This window comes from Ambystoma mexicanum, chromosome 4q (genome assembly GCF_040938575.1).
Source record: "Ambystoma mexicanum isolate Mex_15411 chromosome 4q, UKY_AmexF1_1, whole genome shotgun sequence".
Taxonomy (NCBI): Eukaryota; Metazoa; Chordata; class Amphibia; order Caudata; family Ambystomatidae; genus Ambystoma; species Ambystoma mexicanum.
Window position 1 is genome coordinate 1,161,026,046 of NC_090928.1, and position 15,876 is coordinate 1,161,041,921.

Below are 15,876 nucleotides of genomic sequence, written 5' to 3' on the forward strand. Positions count from 1 at the left end.
TATTGATCAGGTGGTGTCCATACTCCTGGGATACGTGGGTGTACAGATCATCTGGGGTGGCGACATGAATTTTATTTTAGACCCTGCCGTGGACAGGACTGGCTCTGCCCCCAGACCCTTAGCGAGTGCAGCGCGCAGGCTCTTGACACACTGCAAGTCACTGGATATCCTGGACAGTTGGAGAGCTCTCCATCCGTTAACGCGGGAATACACATATTATTCATCGGTACATGATAGCTCTTCTAGAATTGATCTGATCCTACTGTCGGCCCAACTCATTGGTGGGGTTTCAGATATTCGTATACTTGCACGTACTCTGTCTGATCATTCACCGGTCGTACTGATCATTAACATGGGCATCCAAGCCCCCACCATGAATACTTGGCGCTTTAAATCGGCCGCCCTGCAAGACATCGTTTTCAAGGCAGACATTCTGTCGGATATTCGGTCCTACTTTGAATTCAACTCGCCACAGGACACCACCCGGGGGGTCCGCTGGGACGCCTTCAAGGTGTTCATTCGGGGGGCAGCCATCTCTAGGGAGTCCGGGGTTCTCAAGTCCATTAGGGCCTCCCTGTCGCGATCTGAAGCCAAACTGCGGGATCTTGAGCGGGCCCACCCCACCTCTGTTGACCCTGTCATCCTTTCCCAGATAAGTGAGGAACTGAAGCTGTTCAACGAGCAGGCCGGCAGGGAGGTGCAGTACTTTAGCCGACCTCAGGCGGCGCGGAAATACGGTGAGGGGGACAGACCTGGCAAAACTCTGGCCGCCTTGGCCAGGGGGGAGTGGGGGCCAGCCCAAATCACCTGCGTCAAAGGTAGCAATGGGTCGACCCAGTGGTCGGACCAACATATTTTAGAGACCTTCACAGACTTTTACTCCGAACTGTACTCGCAGCCTCCCGAACATAGCGAATCGCAGATGCGCGAGCTCCTTGCCCAGATCCCCACCACTGTCGTCTCCCATGCTACAAGGGAACAGCTAGACTCCCCCTTCACCCTGGACGAAATAGTGGAGGCCATTTCCAGCCTTCCGAAGGGTAAAGCACCGGGCCCCGACGGGCTTACGGCCGAATTCTTTCAGGAGCACGTGGCCATATTGGGCCCCGAATTGCTTGAGGTCTGGAATGAATCCCTGCGCCTGGGCTCTCTTCCCCCATCCCTACGTGAAGCTGTTATCACGGTTCTCCTTAAGCCTGGCAAGCCGCCCGATGAATGTGGCTCGTATCGCCCCCTCTCACTCATGAACCTAGATACGAAGATCTTCGCCAAGGTGATTGCTAATCGCTTTCTCCCGGTCATGCCTTATATGGTTCATGAGGACCAGTCCGGTTTTGTCCCTGGCAGATCCACATCACACAATATTAGACGGCTGCTCAACGTAATGGCCCGCATAGACCAGAGCGTGAGTGCGGTGGCGGTGACATTGGATGCCCAGAAGGCTTTCGACATGGTTTCCTGGAGATACATGTGGCTGGTTCTGGAAACCATGGGCGTCGGTCCTGGGATGATCTCCTACATCAGATTATTATACACCTCCCCGGTTGCCAGAGTCCGCGTCAACTCTCAAACTTCTACACTGTTTCCTCTCTTCCGGGGTACCCGCCAGGGATGCCCATTCTCCCCAATTCTGTTCGCCCTTGCCATCGAGCCTATGGCGGACTTTATCAGGGAACGACACATGCGCGGGGGAATACCTCTCCGGGGCGCCTCCGAGGTGGTCTCCCTATACGCGGACGATGTCCTTCTGTTCGTCAGGGACCCAGATCTCTACCTCGACCCTCTCCTCCGGGACATCACCCGCATCGGGACTTTTTCAGGCTTCACTATAAATTACACAAAGTCCGAACTTTTCCCCCTCACACACTCCACACTTCACCCGGCCACTGAATACCCGCTCAGGTGGTCTCCCAATGGGATCAAATATCTGGGGGTTCATGTGTCCCGGACCAGGGAGACCCTTCTGGCTGACAACTATGTGACATTGGCTGCACTGGCCGAAGCCAAACTAGAGCGCTGGCGCTCTCTTCCCTTATCATTGGCCGGGCGGCTGTCGCTGGTCAAGATGATACTGCTCCCTAAGTTCCTGTACACGTTTACTAATGTTCCCATCTGGCCTGGAAATAGTTACTTCACTGATCTACACAAGCTGTGTGCCCAATTCTTGTGGCATTCCGGCGCGGTGCGGAAAAAGTGGGGTGCTATGACCCTTCCCTATGATAGGGGCGGGTTCACGGCCCCTGACTTGATGAGCTATTGGACTGCGGCGCAGGCACAATTTGCCACATACTGGTATCCTGGTCCTCCTTCCCGCCCGCATGTCAGGCTTGAAATCATTGCTGCTTCCGGTGCTAACATTATGTCCTTACTTCTACACCGGAAATATGAACCTGACTCTCCCATAGACCCCGTCCAGACCACCTTGTTTGCCTGGAGGCGGATATTCGCTGCTGCCCCTGAGACTCACCCTTACTACAAATGGCTCCCCGCATGGCGGGTCCCCAGTTTGGAACCCACGAATGACTCAGCCCTGGCACGGCACTGGCGGGACCTGGGTTATCTGGCCCTTACAGACTTTTACCCGGATGGGGTATTCATAACGCCACAGACGTGGAAACCAGCCCACTCGGGCTCGCCACTCGAGCTACTTCAGTTTTACCGACTCCGCGCAGCGTTCCGGGCAGCTTGGCCCACCTTCCCCAGCGAACCCCCAGACCACCCTGCCATCTCCTACATTGCTAACTCCGGGGGGGCGCGGGGAGTGGTCTCATCATTGTACAAACTCCTGCTCACTGCTTCAGCAACACCGCCCCCCAGGGCGAGAGAGGACTGGGCCTCTGAGCTGGGGGTTGTTATTTCAGAGCAGCTGTGGGGTAAAATGTGCTCCCACACCAGTAGGGTCTCTCTTAATTTTCGACATCGCACTATGCAGTACAAGCTGCTGAATAGGCTATACTATACGCCACGCAGACTTTCCAAATTCGCCCACTCCGACACGCGACTCTGCCCCCGTTGTGGGGCGGAAGATGCCGGTCATCTCCACATGTTCTGGGATTGCCCCAACCTGGCCCCATTCTGGGATGAGATTTTTAAGACCATGTCCGCACTCTGTGATGCGGTGCTTGAGCCTGACCCGATGGGGGCGTTGTTTGGTCAGTGGGATGCTGAGGGCGCCAGAGGAGAGGCCAGGCTGTTAAATGTATGCTGTGCAATTGCTAAAAAATGTATTCTTCAAAACTGGAACCGCTCGGCACCCCCCACTTTCCAGAAATGGTTGAACTTGGTGACCTGGTCCCGTGACTGCGAGGAGGACTACATTATTACCCTCCCAGCCCGGTCCCGGCCCAAAAACATTTGGACTGCCTTCAACAGCTATCTCAACGCTCTCGATGCTACCTCTTTGGCGGATGGCTCGCCCTAGACCCCATTTCTGTACATTGTGCTCCCCAATATGGCACTTAGCTGATCTTTATCTGCAAATGTATGCTACTGTGTGTGAACATCCCAGTGTAATGTACCTTGTCATGTTTAAAGACCATACTCTCGATTTGATGTGTGTGTATGTCAACTGCCACTGCCAGCAAAAATAAAAGTTTAAAAAAAAAAAAATTGAAACTTGTTTCTATCCATCACCCAAAAAGAATCAAGGATGTATAATGTTGCAAATTATTCAGATTTCTTTTGATTTTTATTTTTTTCTGGAGTTGGAGACACAACATTCTGAGGCACCCTCCAGCGATGAAGAGATTGACCTTGTCATTCTCCCTGATGATCAGGAAGAAATGCTAGAAGAGGACGTTGGATGGGTACATTAGCCAGCTCCACCCAAGATGTACCGCTGCAGGTGTTTTACAACTTACCTCTGCTGGCAGTACTTTGAGGTCCCCAAAGACACTCCACTTTCTGAAATCAAAAAGGAACAGTGCACATTTCTTTGCGAGGTGCATAGGATGGGATTCTCTTTGGGTCAACCACCTGATTTGTTTTGTTTTTAAATGTTTTTATTAGATTTTTCAATACAGTGACCAACAATGGTCAACAGCATATGCATCGTAATATCTTTTTTCAATTGTATTACTTAAAACCAAAAAAAATACAAATAAAACGATAACTGTCTTCTTACAACTAAGCAATGCCACATCAAGCTTGTGGCACGCGTGAGAGTGTGTAGTGGGGACCATAATGTTCAGTTTGTGGGTGTTGGTGTGTCAGGGAAGGCATTGCAACATATCCTAAGCTGAATTGCAAGGAAAGTAGCAAAAATATGTTTTTAGTGTCGGGGTGGTTTGTCATCCGAAGGATGGAACATGTCTCTCATTAAAGCTTTCCATGCTTTGAATGTGACACTGGTTTCACCCACCTCGCCTGAGGATCTTGTGTCCCAGGCTGTCGTTTCTGATTCAGCCCATTGTTCCAGTTCTTTGTTCCACCTGACAAATTGTGGGCCTCCAGCCGATTTCCATGCCATTGCATTTGTTCGTTTCACCAATATACAGACCATGTCCATACATTTCACAGCATGTTTAATTTTACTTAACCTGCGATATGTGCCCAGAAGGCACTCCTTTGGGGACCAATCATATCTATTCAAACCAGCCTTCCCGCAAGCTAGCTCTATTGCGGCCCAGAACATCTGTACCTTCCTGCACCTCCAAAACGTGCATCAAGTCCACCTCCCCTCCGTCACATCATGGGCACGTTGACATAGCCTGCTTATTGAAACTTGCCACCTTAAGTGGGGTCATATAGGTTCTGTATAGTACATTCAATTGGATCAATCTAAACCTGGCATTCCTGGACACTGCTTTAGGGAACATCAGTGCCCTTTCCCACTCTTTCACAGTAATAGCCTTCCCAAGGTCCCTTTCCCACCTTTCCTTTAGTATAATACTTTTGAGATTAGGTATGTCAGACAGCTACTGTATATCCTAGACACAGGCCTCCAACCATCTTCTAAACCATGCATTTCAGCTAACAATGGGTTACCTGTTGGTTCCTCAGGACAATTATCCAACTTCCCTTTGGCCACATGTTTAATTCTCTGCTACCACAGAAATTGCCCTTTTAGTAACCCTCATGCTCGCATAGTGACTCAAATTCCCTTCCTCGTACATATCCCTCCAGGTATAGAGCCCCAGCCTCTCCCAGTGTCTCACCGTGGGGAGTTCAGTGCCCACCCTCGATACATCTGCCATGACCGGGATGCTGGGGGAATAGGGGTGTTTCAGACGGAGCACTGACTGTGCCCTGTTCCATATTTGACAACCAAGTGTTATAAGCATGGGTGCGTTCTTCGGACCAATGAGTGGAGACCACAATATTTCCTTTAGATGAATCGGGGCGATCAAGTGGTGCACAAGCCCAGTTTCAGTAGTGGTCTCATTTGAGAGCAATTTGGCGATGTGCCGCCATGTAATACCTTTCCAGGTCTGGGAGTTGTATACCATCTTCTTTATAGGGCAGCGTCAACGTGGTCAGCAATGTTTTATGTCGGGTCATTCCCGATAAAAACTCATGGATCAGTTTCTCCGGTGTCCGAAAGAAAGGTGATTTGAAGTAGTAGGATATAGTGTGAAAAAAGTATAGAAACCTTGGAAGAATAATCATTTTGGTGATTGATACCCTCCCCATCATTGACAGTGGTAGTTTTGACCAAAACTTCATTGAGCCCCTCAGGCCTTTCATTAGAGCCGGTCAAGTGGCACAGCGTAGAGCGCTCGCTTTGACATCAGTGCAGATCCTTCTAACGCAGGTTCGAATCCCGGCAGGGCCAAACTCAGCCTTTCATCTTTCCGAGGTCGATAAATGAGCACCACACACCATGGGTAATAATAAGCAGCACTCAGATACCTGAGGCTTCGTAGTGCTATATAATTGCAAAATTATCCCGGCAGGGCCAAACTCAGCCTTTCATCTTTCCGAGGTCGATAAATGAGCACCACACACCATGGGTAATAATAAGCAGCACTCAGATACCTGAGGCTTCGTAGTGCTATATAATTGCTAAATTATTATTATTAATTATTATTACAGCTGCTGTATTACATTTGTGAAGTAGTTCAGATGTGTGTTTAATATTGACCCCTAAGTACCTAAATGTTTCTAGCTGCCATCCAACGCCCACCTCCGGTAAATTTTCTATGGCCATCCCTCGTAGACCCAGCAGTGGAAACATACAAGATTTCATTTTGCTAAAATTGATCGCGGAGACATTACAGGATGGTGCAGAGCTAGTTGGAGCGTTCTGAGGTGTCTGTTGCCAGGTTCCATGTAATGTGAGGTGCTTCAGGGCTACAACCTGGTCGTTTACCTGAGTGTGCACCAGCCTTCCGTGGAGGGCCGTGATCTAGCATGTATTCCGGTCAGAGCTTGTCTGAAGATCCCACGCCCCGAGCACTTGATGGGTGCCCGTATAATCTTCACCGAGCGCCCAGGTTATTTTGGCCGTTATATCTACTGCAGTGCTGGAGCCCACCTCCCAGCCACTTGAGTGTGTACAGCAGTGGTACGCACTGTGCTGTTTAATTGTAGGGCACCCTTGGGGTTCTGCAGGCCGCACTTGTAGTCTAGTTGCCATGTGGTTGGAGTTCTACGATGTTGCATACAATGTAAGGCAGTATGTCATTGTGCGCAAGCAGCACTTAATAATTGGTTGTTTTCAAGACTTAGTGCTTATTGGGGTTATTCTTTGGCTCAGGCGTGATATGTTTGTCAGCATATAGTTATCTGGCAGGGACAGTGATTTGTTCCCAAGCTTGCCCGTTTCCAGCAGTTTGCAATCCTCACAGCCCCAGGGCAGACTGTTGTAATTACCGTATCCCAGCCGCTTAGTTTCGTTCCCTGTAGCCATCTGCACTGTTTTTTAGGGGCGTGTGTATTTCGTGCCACAGCTGCAGATAGTGTCCGGGTTTCACAAGCCCGATATTATGTCCCCCAAGGTTCAAAGTTCCAGCTGCTTGCCAGTAGCCTCTGCTCATGGGGCCCCCAACGGAAAATCTTGCCGTAATATTAGCAAATGTATGCAGTGAGTGGTTTCACAACCAATTCAATGTAAATGTGTGCCTTAGGCAGATATTGTGATCGTGTCCCCCTGTCGCTCACTTGGTCCGTGTGTTAAGTGGTTGTTGCCAAGGGTTCCTGCGCGTATCATGCCCGTTATAATCCAGGATCAGGGTTGCCTCCGGTGGTGCATTAGCCGCCGGTGGCCTAGTCTGTGGCTTCCCGGTCTTCACTGCTTACCCTGCTTTACCTTTTGGTGCCGGAGGTGTAAGGCACGGAGCAACCCCAAGCCTTCCAGCAGGCATGCACGCCGCCAACACTCACCATAGCAATCAGCGGTGCCCTATTGTGGCGGTCGCCTTCGTCTCGCTGGGAATGACTCTTTCGCTTCTCCGGCCCTGGTGACTTGGGGCTGTCTTACTTTCTCCGTAGCGATGAGTCCTTGCTTCTGCATCTACCACCGTATGTCCGAGGAACCGCTTCATCTAGATGTCAGTTTGCTTCCTGTGGGAACGACGAAACACTTTTGTTTAGGAGTCGCAGCGGTTATCCGCCCCTCCCCCACATCGCACTGGGCTTTCAGGGTCATCTCCATCTTGTTCAGCCCCGGGGCAATCCTTTCAGGGGGTCCGTTACAGGTTTACCGCCACCGATTTGTGTCAGGTTTGTAGCCGAAATAAGGAGAAACGCATAATCTACTTGCTAGGGCACTTCTCAGCTCAGTCTGAGCTAGTGTTTTGCTATATTAGGATCGTTTTGAAGGATCACGGCCGGAGCTCCACGCTTCAGCCTCCTCTCACCATGAGCAGCAGGCCACGCACTTCAACCACCTGATTTGTTAACACCGGCGGCAAGCGGCCAAATGTTTAAGGTGCAGGTTCCAGCAGCATGCAATATGTCTTGGTTGCAATGCCAATCCACCCACCTCTTGACCTGCCGCATCACAGACCGCAGTGGAAGCAAGACCACCACCACCAACTGCATCATCCTCTGGACCTCTCCCATCAACTTCATCTGCTGTCAATGATTGGAATGTCTCTTCTGCAGCCCCTGCATTGGACCTGTGTAGGGGCAGGGGTCAAATGGGGGCCCACGGGATGCCATATGAAAGAGTGAACAGCAGGGTCAGTGCTGACCAACCTGTGTATACCTCACACCGGAAGCTTGAGGGTGGACATCTGGGGCAGGATTATACACATTTTGCATGAGTGCAAGTGCAGTTTTACACAGTATTAGCACTAGGGCAATGCCTATCCCAGACCAAGCCCCTTTAATGCATTTGTGATGGCCTTTTTTCTAAACCCTTTAAGGGTCTCCAGCAAATGTGCATCCCTTACCTTGAAAGTATTTGCTGTACTAGCCTTTTTTTGGTTTAGCAATGAGGTTGGGGATTTAAAATGTTAATACAAAATGAGGTAGACATTACAGGATTATTCTAGCAATATTTAACCTCACAATCATCCAGTATTTACAGGGAATTTCAGATGTACAACATACAGAGTACATTATGATCTGGGGGTGTGTGGGGGGACATTACAAATGATCGCAATTTGAAATGGCCCTTGTTCTGGTTTGTTTCACCAAATTCATGCTGAGGCACTATGGCTAATGCATATATTGCATTAGGCTATAATAAAAAATGAATAAAGCATAGTTAGACAGATATGGGAGTGGGCATTATGTAAGTGTTATTCTGTATATATTCTGGGAGATAGATTAGATGCATACTTTTTTTTTTTTTTTAATAAGGACGACCTTCGAAATAAATCAAGGAATAAAAAGAGTTTCTTTGCTATGTGGTGTTTTTTTCTCTATTAAGCTTTATCAAATAGATACAGTTGACCTTATATTGCACATGACAACCTTAAAGTTTTAACAGTAGTATGTGATGTAGTTGTTGCATAATGAAACATATTTCTGATCGAGTGAATAAACATTTTTTTTAAAGAAAAATAGAAATACTTCAGATAAGTGTTCTCTTGCACCAAGGATCTGAAACATTATTGCTCTCTGGTGGCTTTTTTACAGACATTTTTCACTGGTGCTCGTGCCATTAGGATGAGGGCAGATATTGCTTTACTGAATAAAACATATTCTTTGAACATATTTTTGCACCAGTGCAAAGTTTACCTTTGATGCCGTGTTTTGCATTGGTGAACATGCTTAGAAAGAATATTTGTTTTGCACTAAGTCACTTTCCCTAATTACACTTGAATAGCACAAACGTTTTTGAAATAGGGCCCTGTATTTGAACTACAGACCATGGCAGCCCTCTCCAGAGTATGCAAAGGTGAGGGATCATGGCAGTCGTAGTCAAAAACATCTGGAGAGTTCATACCCAAAGTTTGTAAATCATCGTCTTGCGTCAGAATTAATCTAAAAGTAATGCATTGAGAATTTGAGCAAACAGGAGTAACATAAATGTGACCGTTGTGCACCAATTCCGCTTCAATTTACTTGAATGTATCTTGATGTCCATATCGCTGAGGAAAAAGATGATGCCTGACTTTCCTGATTTACCTTGAGGGTCATGGATTCATCTGGGAGCAGTCCTACAACACAGTACACCACTAAGCATGTTGGTGTGTTGGTTTTATTTATTGAACATTAGTATGGTGCCTATACTGCGACAACTGTTTCCAGGCCCTGCAAGACAAAAGAGGGGAGAGGGACGTAGTGGATAACAACCACAACAATCCTACTAAGCCTTGTGAAATTCAGATCATACTAGTGCAGTAACAAAAGTGTAGGTGGTGGAGAAGACCGGATGAAGGTATGGGGCAGAGGGAAGAGGAAGAGTGCAGGAGGATGGGGACTCAGCGGCTGGCAAATGTTAAGGGCAGCGCACAAGGGCAAGTGCCAAGGGAAACAGTGGTAGGGGCCCACTAGTGTGAGGACGGGGCTGGACCAGACTCAGTAGGCTAGTCAGGGAAGGGTGCCAAATGGCAATGCAGGTAAGAAGTGAGGGAGGCATCCAGTATTCCCATTTTGAAAGGGCTAATGCACCTTTCAATCTTGAAAATCTGCAATGAATATTCTGGGTAGCTGCATATTTTAAATCAATGTCAGCCTCTGAATGACCTGATCTCCAGGATGCATCACGAGCACATCTGTGTTTCCCATTGACATCAGTGTGCATTGGCCCTAAACAATGTTGAGCATCACCACAAACTATCAGATACATGCCCTTCATACCAGTTGCGGCATCACATGTATTGATTGCTAGAATTGTTTTACATGTCTTGTCTTCATCATTTAAGATCATTACGTATATATTGCCCGTAAGATCATCATATCTAAACCTATTCTGTGCCTTACACTGAGTACTGTGTATCTACTTTTTTCAGCTGAATCATTGTAGAAATGTGATCCTGTACATAATCTGCTCTCTTAATCTACCTCCGAAACACGCTCTACTAGGACCATCGTTGATGTTTTATGTGCACTATGTTCTAACAAAAGTGGTGTCACATACATCACAAGAAATTCCTGATTTAGAAGAAGACAACAAATCCATGTTACATTTTGAAGTTCAGAATACAATCAACTATTTAAGAATATATTTTTTGCTATAGCAGAGTCTACATTTTTGTAGTTGGGGAATACCTTTAATTTCCCAAGTGGCTAATGGATGTTCTTCTTCAACTATTCAATTACATAAATATGCTCCTGCGTGCTGTAAATGGCAAGAACAGCAAAGGTTAAACAGAACAACTATTCCCTCGTGCATCATGGCATGAGTTATGAATACCTTTAATGGATGGATATAGCTTAAAGGCTGTGCTGGTCCATTAAATCCAAAGTGAATACAGATGACTGTGCTGAATACTATAACACAGTAAACATATAATATTCGTTATTTGATTGCAATAACCTTGTGTTTTCTTTGTCTTCCTTGTAGCACCAGTTATCAAACAGACATTGTATGTTTTTATATGACCATTAAGAAACACATAACTGATAAATAATATATACATATATATATATATATTTCTTTTCATTGCAGGTGCCATTGCTTGATTTACGATGGAAAAATTGCTATGCGGTGTCCTGGTGTTTGGAATGGCAGCTGTGATCAACGCGTGTCCAAAATACTGCGTCTGTCAAAACTTGTCAGAGTCACTTGGGACACTGTGTCCATCAAAGGGCCTCCTTTTTGTACCTGTGGATATAGACAGAAGGACGGTAGAACTGAGGCTTGGCGGCAATTTTATTATAAACATCAGCAGGCAGGACTTTGCCAACATGACAGGCCTCGTGGATCTTACCTTATCCAGGAATACAATAAGCTACATCCAGCCATTCTCTTTCATCGATCTAGAGAGTTTACGATCTTTGCACTTAGATAGCAACCGGATGACAAGCCTGGGAGATGACATTTTCAGGGGTTTGCTAAATCTCCAACACTTGATCATGAATAACAACCAATTAAGCAGCATCTCAGATGAAGCCTTTGAGGATTTTCTACCAACGCTGGAAGATTTGGACCTTTCCTACAACAATCTGGGGAGCATTCCCTGGGAAGCAGCAAGGAAGATGGTGAACCTGCACCAGCTTAGCCTTGATCACAATTTAATAAGCTTTATCACAGAAGGCACATTTTCAGATCTGCACAAACTGGCCCGGTTGGATTTAACATCAAACAGACTTAAAAAGCTCCCACCAGATCCTGTATTTGCAAGATCGCAAATCTATGAAACCGAGGCCACACCGTTTTCACCCTCTCTGTCACTGAGCTTTGGTGGCAACCCACTGCATTGCAACTGTGAGCTTGTGTGGTTGCGGAGACTCGAAAGAGAAGATGACATGGAAACATGTGCTTCCCCCCCTTCACTGAAAGGGAAATATTTCTGGCATGTTCAGGAAGGGGAGTTTGTTTGTGAACCTCCACTTATTACTCAGCATACTCACAAGCTTCTGGTGCTCGAGGGACAAACTGCCTCATTAAAGTGCAAAGCTATCGGGGATCCTGCTCCGGTCATTCATTGGGTAGCTCCGGATGACCAAATCATTGCAAATTCTTCAAGAACAATCATCTATGACAATGGCACTTTGGATATCCTCATAACAACTTCAAAAGATTATGGCACATTTACATGCATCGCTGACAACGCTGCTGGGGAGTCCACCGCAACCATCGAGCTGTCCATAATCCAGCTCCCTCACCTCAGCAATGGTACAGGCCGAACTGCTCCACCCAAATCCAGGCTTTCTGACATCACCAGTTCCAGTAGGTCCAACCGAGCGGAGGTGAAAACTCAGCCAGAGAGAGCAGTGGTGGTGTCAGAGGTGTCAACTACATCAGCATTGGTCAAATGGTCTGTGAGCAAGTCAGCACCCAAGGTTAAAATGTATCAGCTGCAGTACAACTGCTCAGATGATGAAGTACTTATTTACAGGTAAATGCAAAATTCAAATATTGATTGAACTTATGTTATACAGGAAATGTATCTATTTGATTAATCCAAGTAATTCTAGTACTAATAACATTTAATATTGAAAAATGTATTTGATGTTGAGTTATACAATAGCATGGGAAAGAAAAGTTCATATCTGCCTATCAAATTCGTCAGTGATGAAAATCAAGTTATACTCTCTCGTATCATGAATACCATATAATAAAAGCATGCCACAAGTTTAGTGATCAAGATGGCATTGCTTCTATTTTCACTAATAACCAAGCTTTGAGTACGGTTGAGATAAACAACATCAGTCCTTTCATAGTCAGAAAAAGGTATTTGAAGGAGGATGTGTAATTCAATGTATATCACATACAGTAGACCCACATCTGGCACTGATTGAAGGGCTTGATGATTTTCTATTAGTTGATTATAATATACGAAAGAGAAGGCTTCTTCTACCTAAGATAATATTTGCATGTATTCACTATGTTTATATGTTATCAAAAGTACAACAAAGATCATTTGTTTCTAATTGTTTTCTAAATTTCATGAGCAACTTGTCACATTTCAAAATCAGATTCTGTAACTGAGACTGCTTACACAGATGCATACTGCCGCAAACGGAGTGTGCTCATACTGTCTATGCATATTGAAAACTGTGATCTGAAAGCACTAACATACATTTATATTGGCCATTATAACCTTTGAGTTTTTGTATACAAAGATATTGACAATCAGGGCCTGAAAGTGATTTTGCACTTGCATATTGGACCTCTAAATTGTGTCTACACATATATTTACAACAGCCTTCTCTGGTTGCTTCAATGCATATGTGCTGGCAGTCATCAAGGACCGAATTATCAGGGGAGATGAGGTAATGCTCCTTGTGCATACATGGAGCCCAGGAATTACTCATTGTTGTTTGTAAAATTACCCTATTTCTCCATTGGCACACCACACTTTTGCATTTTAGTGGAAGGCGCTGCTTCATTCCATTGCTACTTATGTATACTAAATGTGCCATCACATTGCTGACTAACAAAACACAGGAGAGAACTCTATGACAAACACTGCAAGCACAGCATTGCCTTTGGTACCTCTTTTCTCCAAGTTAACCTGCCATCACCCACTCACCTTGCTCTACAGCTTTAAATGTAAGGTGCAAGTCAGAGCCAGTCCTGTTGAAGGCACAGGAGAAAGCTGTGAAACGTCTGACATATGCGAGAGCGGGGAAGTGGCAAAGGTGTTTCAATTGGGTTTGGGTTTACTTAAAGGGTATTCCCACAAGCTCATATTGAAAAACTACACATGATTCCAGTTATCTATGAGAAGACAAGACCCACGTGCATTAGTGAACAAAGTTGAGGAGGAATTGGATAGGTTGGAAAGCGAAGAAGTGATTGAGTAAATTGGGTTGTTCCAGTGGGTGAGCCCCATAGTGGTGGCAATGAAGATTAATGGTTGTGAATGTGGGTTCACGTCAGAGATCTAAATAAGACCAATATCTGAACTGTTGAATTGTATACAAGGTGCAAATGATTTAACAATGTTGGACCCGTCGAATGCTTATCATCAGATAAGATTGACAGACGATTGCAGGGATTTGACGGTGTTTGACACACCGTTTGGAATGTACCGTTATCAAAGAATGCCATTCGGTCTTTGTTGGCAGCAGCTGTGTTCCATCTAGCAATGGCATCGATTTTGAAGGGATTGAAAGAAACATAATCTATCAGGAGAATAATATAATTTATGGAAAGGGGATGTAGAAACATGATTGTAGGTTGAGGATGGTATTGGGCTGAAAGAGAAAGGTTTGAGAGTTGGATGGAGCAAATGCAAGTTTAGAGAAAAGGAAGTTGAATATTTGGAGCATTTGGTGAGTGACAAAGGGATATAGTATTGGCCAATAGAGGATGCTATGGAGGCTATAAGAGAGGTGCCAGATCCCATGAAAAAAGATAAAGTGAGGACTTTTTTGGGTTTTTCAGAATATTACAGAAAGTTTGTGAGATATTTTGCAAGTATGACAGAGCCTATCAGGAAGTAGTTAAAGAGAGAGTGGACATTCAATTGGAGTGAAGAGTTTGTGAGAGCAATGAAACTTATTAAGAGAGGCATTTGTGCAGCCATATACCTAAGAGGTTTTGAGGTGGTAAGGTAAGTAAGAGTGCAGTGGATGCTAGTGGAATTGGCTTAGGTGCTGTTATATCAAAGGTTGAGAAGGTGGCGCTTCATGCATCAAAAGCAGAGACGGACATCAAAACAAGGTACTCTGTGAATGAGAGAGAATGAATAACCTGTGTGTGGAGTGTTGATTACTTTTGCAAGCATGTGTGGGGAAATACATTCTTGATTTTTACAGATCACAAACCATTGGTTGAATTGTTGACTGTGAAAGGGATGTGTAAAGTGACACCGAGGTTGGCCAGGTTGAGTATTACAGGATTACAATTATTTTGAGTTGCGTATGTTCTAGGTGTGAACAATAGAGTGGCAGATTTCCTCTCAAGGTTGCAGATGAATACAGGTAGATTAGTGGGGAAGATGAGTAGGAAGTGGTGGCTGTGTAGTTAAACACCATAACGAGTGAAAGGTGAGAGGAGGAATTGGGAAGTGATGAGGTTTTGCAGCATGTTATGGACTACATGGTTGGTTGGTGGCAAGTAATGTCTTAGTTGAGCGAGGAGGTCCTGCCTTTTTGTCAAGTCAGAGGAGAATGTTCAGTGTCCAGTGGAAGACAATCTTTTGGTCAGGGGAGAGAAGTTGATACTGCCCGAGAAGTTGAGAGGTGTGCTAATGGAGATGGCACGCCAAGGACATCCAGGATCTACAGGTACTAAACAGACTCTTAGAGGAAAACATTGGTGTCCAGGTATGGGCATGAAGGCAGAGAGGCTTGTGAGGAATTGTTGGCCATATCAGAATTCTGATAAGAGTTGTAAAGTAAAGAAATCATAAACTATAGCTATGTGACGCCTTGTGAGGTTTGGGAGGAGTTATGAATAGACAGTGTAGGACCATACGACATCTTGAAGGTGGAGAAGAAGATTCTTATAATGATGGTTGATTATGACTGTAAGTGGATCAATCAATCAATCAACCTGTTTCTTCTAGAGTGCACTGTCACTGAAGGCATCATGGCGCTGCAAGGAGATACGAGGGAAGGACTGCTTATCCAAGAGGATGGTTTTTAACCCTTGCCTAAAAGATGCAAAATCTGTGGTTGTTCTTAGCTGCTGAGGCAACGGATTCCAAAGCTTAGGCCCAGCCACAGAGTATGTTCTCCCCCCCAAGTGCTCCTTTCTGCATCTAGGCTCGCATAAGAGTGCTGCGTTAGCAGATTTCAGAGTCCGGCTTGGGGTGTAGCTATGAAGTTTCTCTTGATTGGCAGAGCAACCTTTGCCATTCCATGCAAGATGAATCAGGGACAATGATTTAAATGTAACCCTCAAATCAATGGGCAGCCAATGGA

At 45.7% G+C, this 15,876-nt stretch overlaps 1 protein-coding gene across 6 annotated transcripts in view; it reads left to right on the forward strand.

The window, feature by feature from the left end:
• Nucleotides 1-15,876, forward strand: part of LRFN2 (leucine rich repeat and fibronectin type III domain containing 2) — a 2,062,896-nt gene that overhangs the window by 1,687,091 nt on the left and 359,929 nt on the right. For all 6 annotated transcript variants that reach the window (XM_069608743.1, XM_069608745.1, XM_069608741.1 and 3 more), the window contains one exon: nt 11,006-12,398. In XM_069608743.1, the coding sequence (XP_069464844.1) occupies nt 11,026-12,398 (1,373 nt within the window). In that variant the 5' untranslated portion in view covers nt 11,006-11,025. The remainder of the gene's footprint in view (nt 1-11,005; nt 12,399-15,876) is intronic.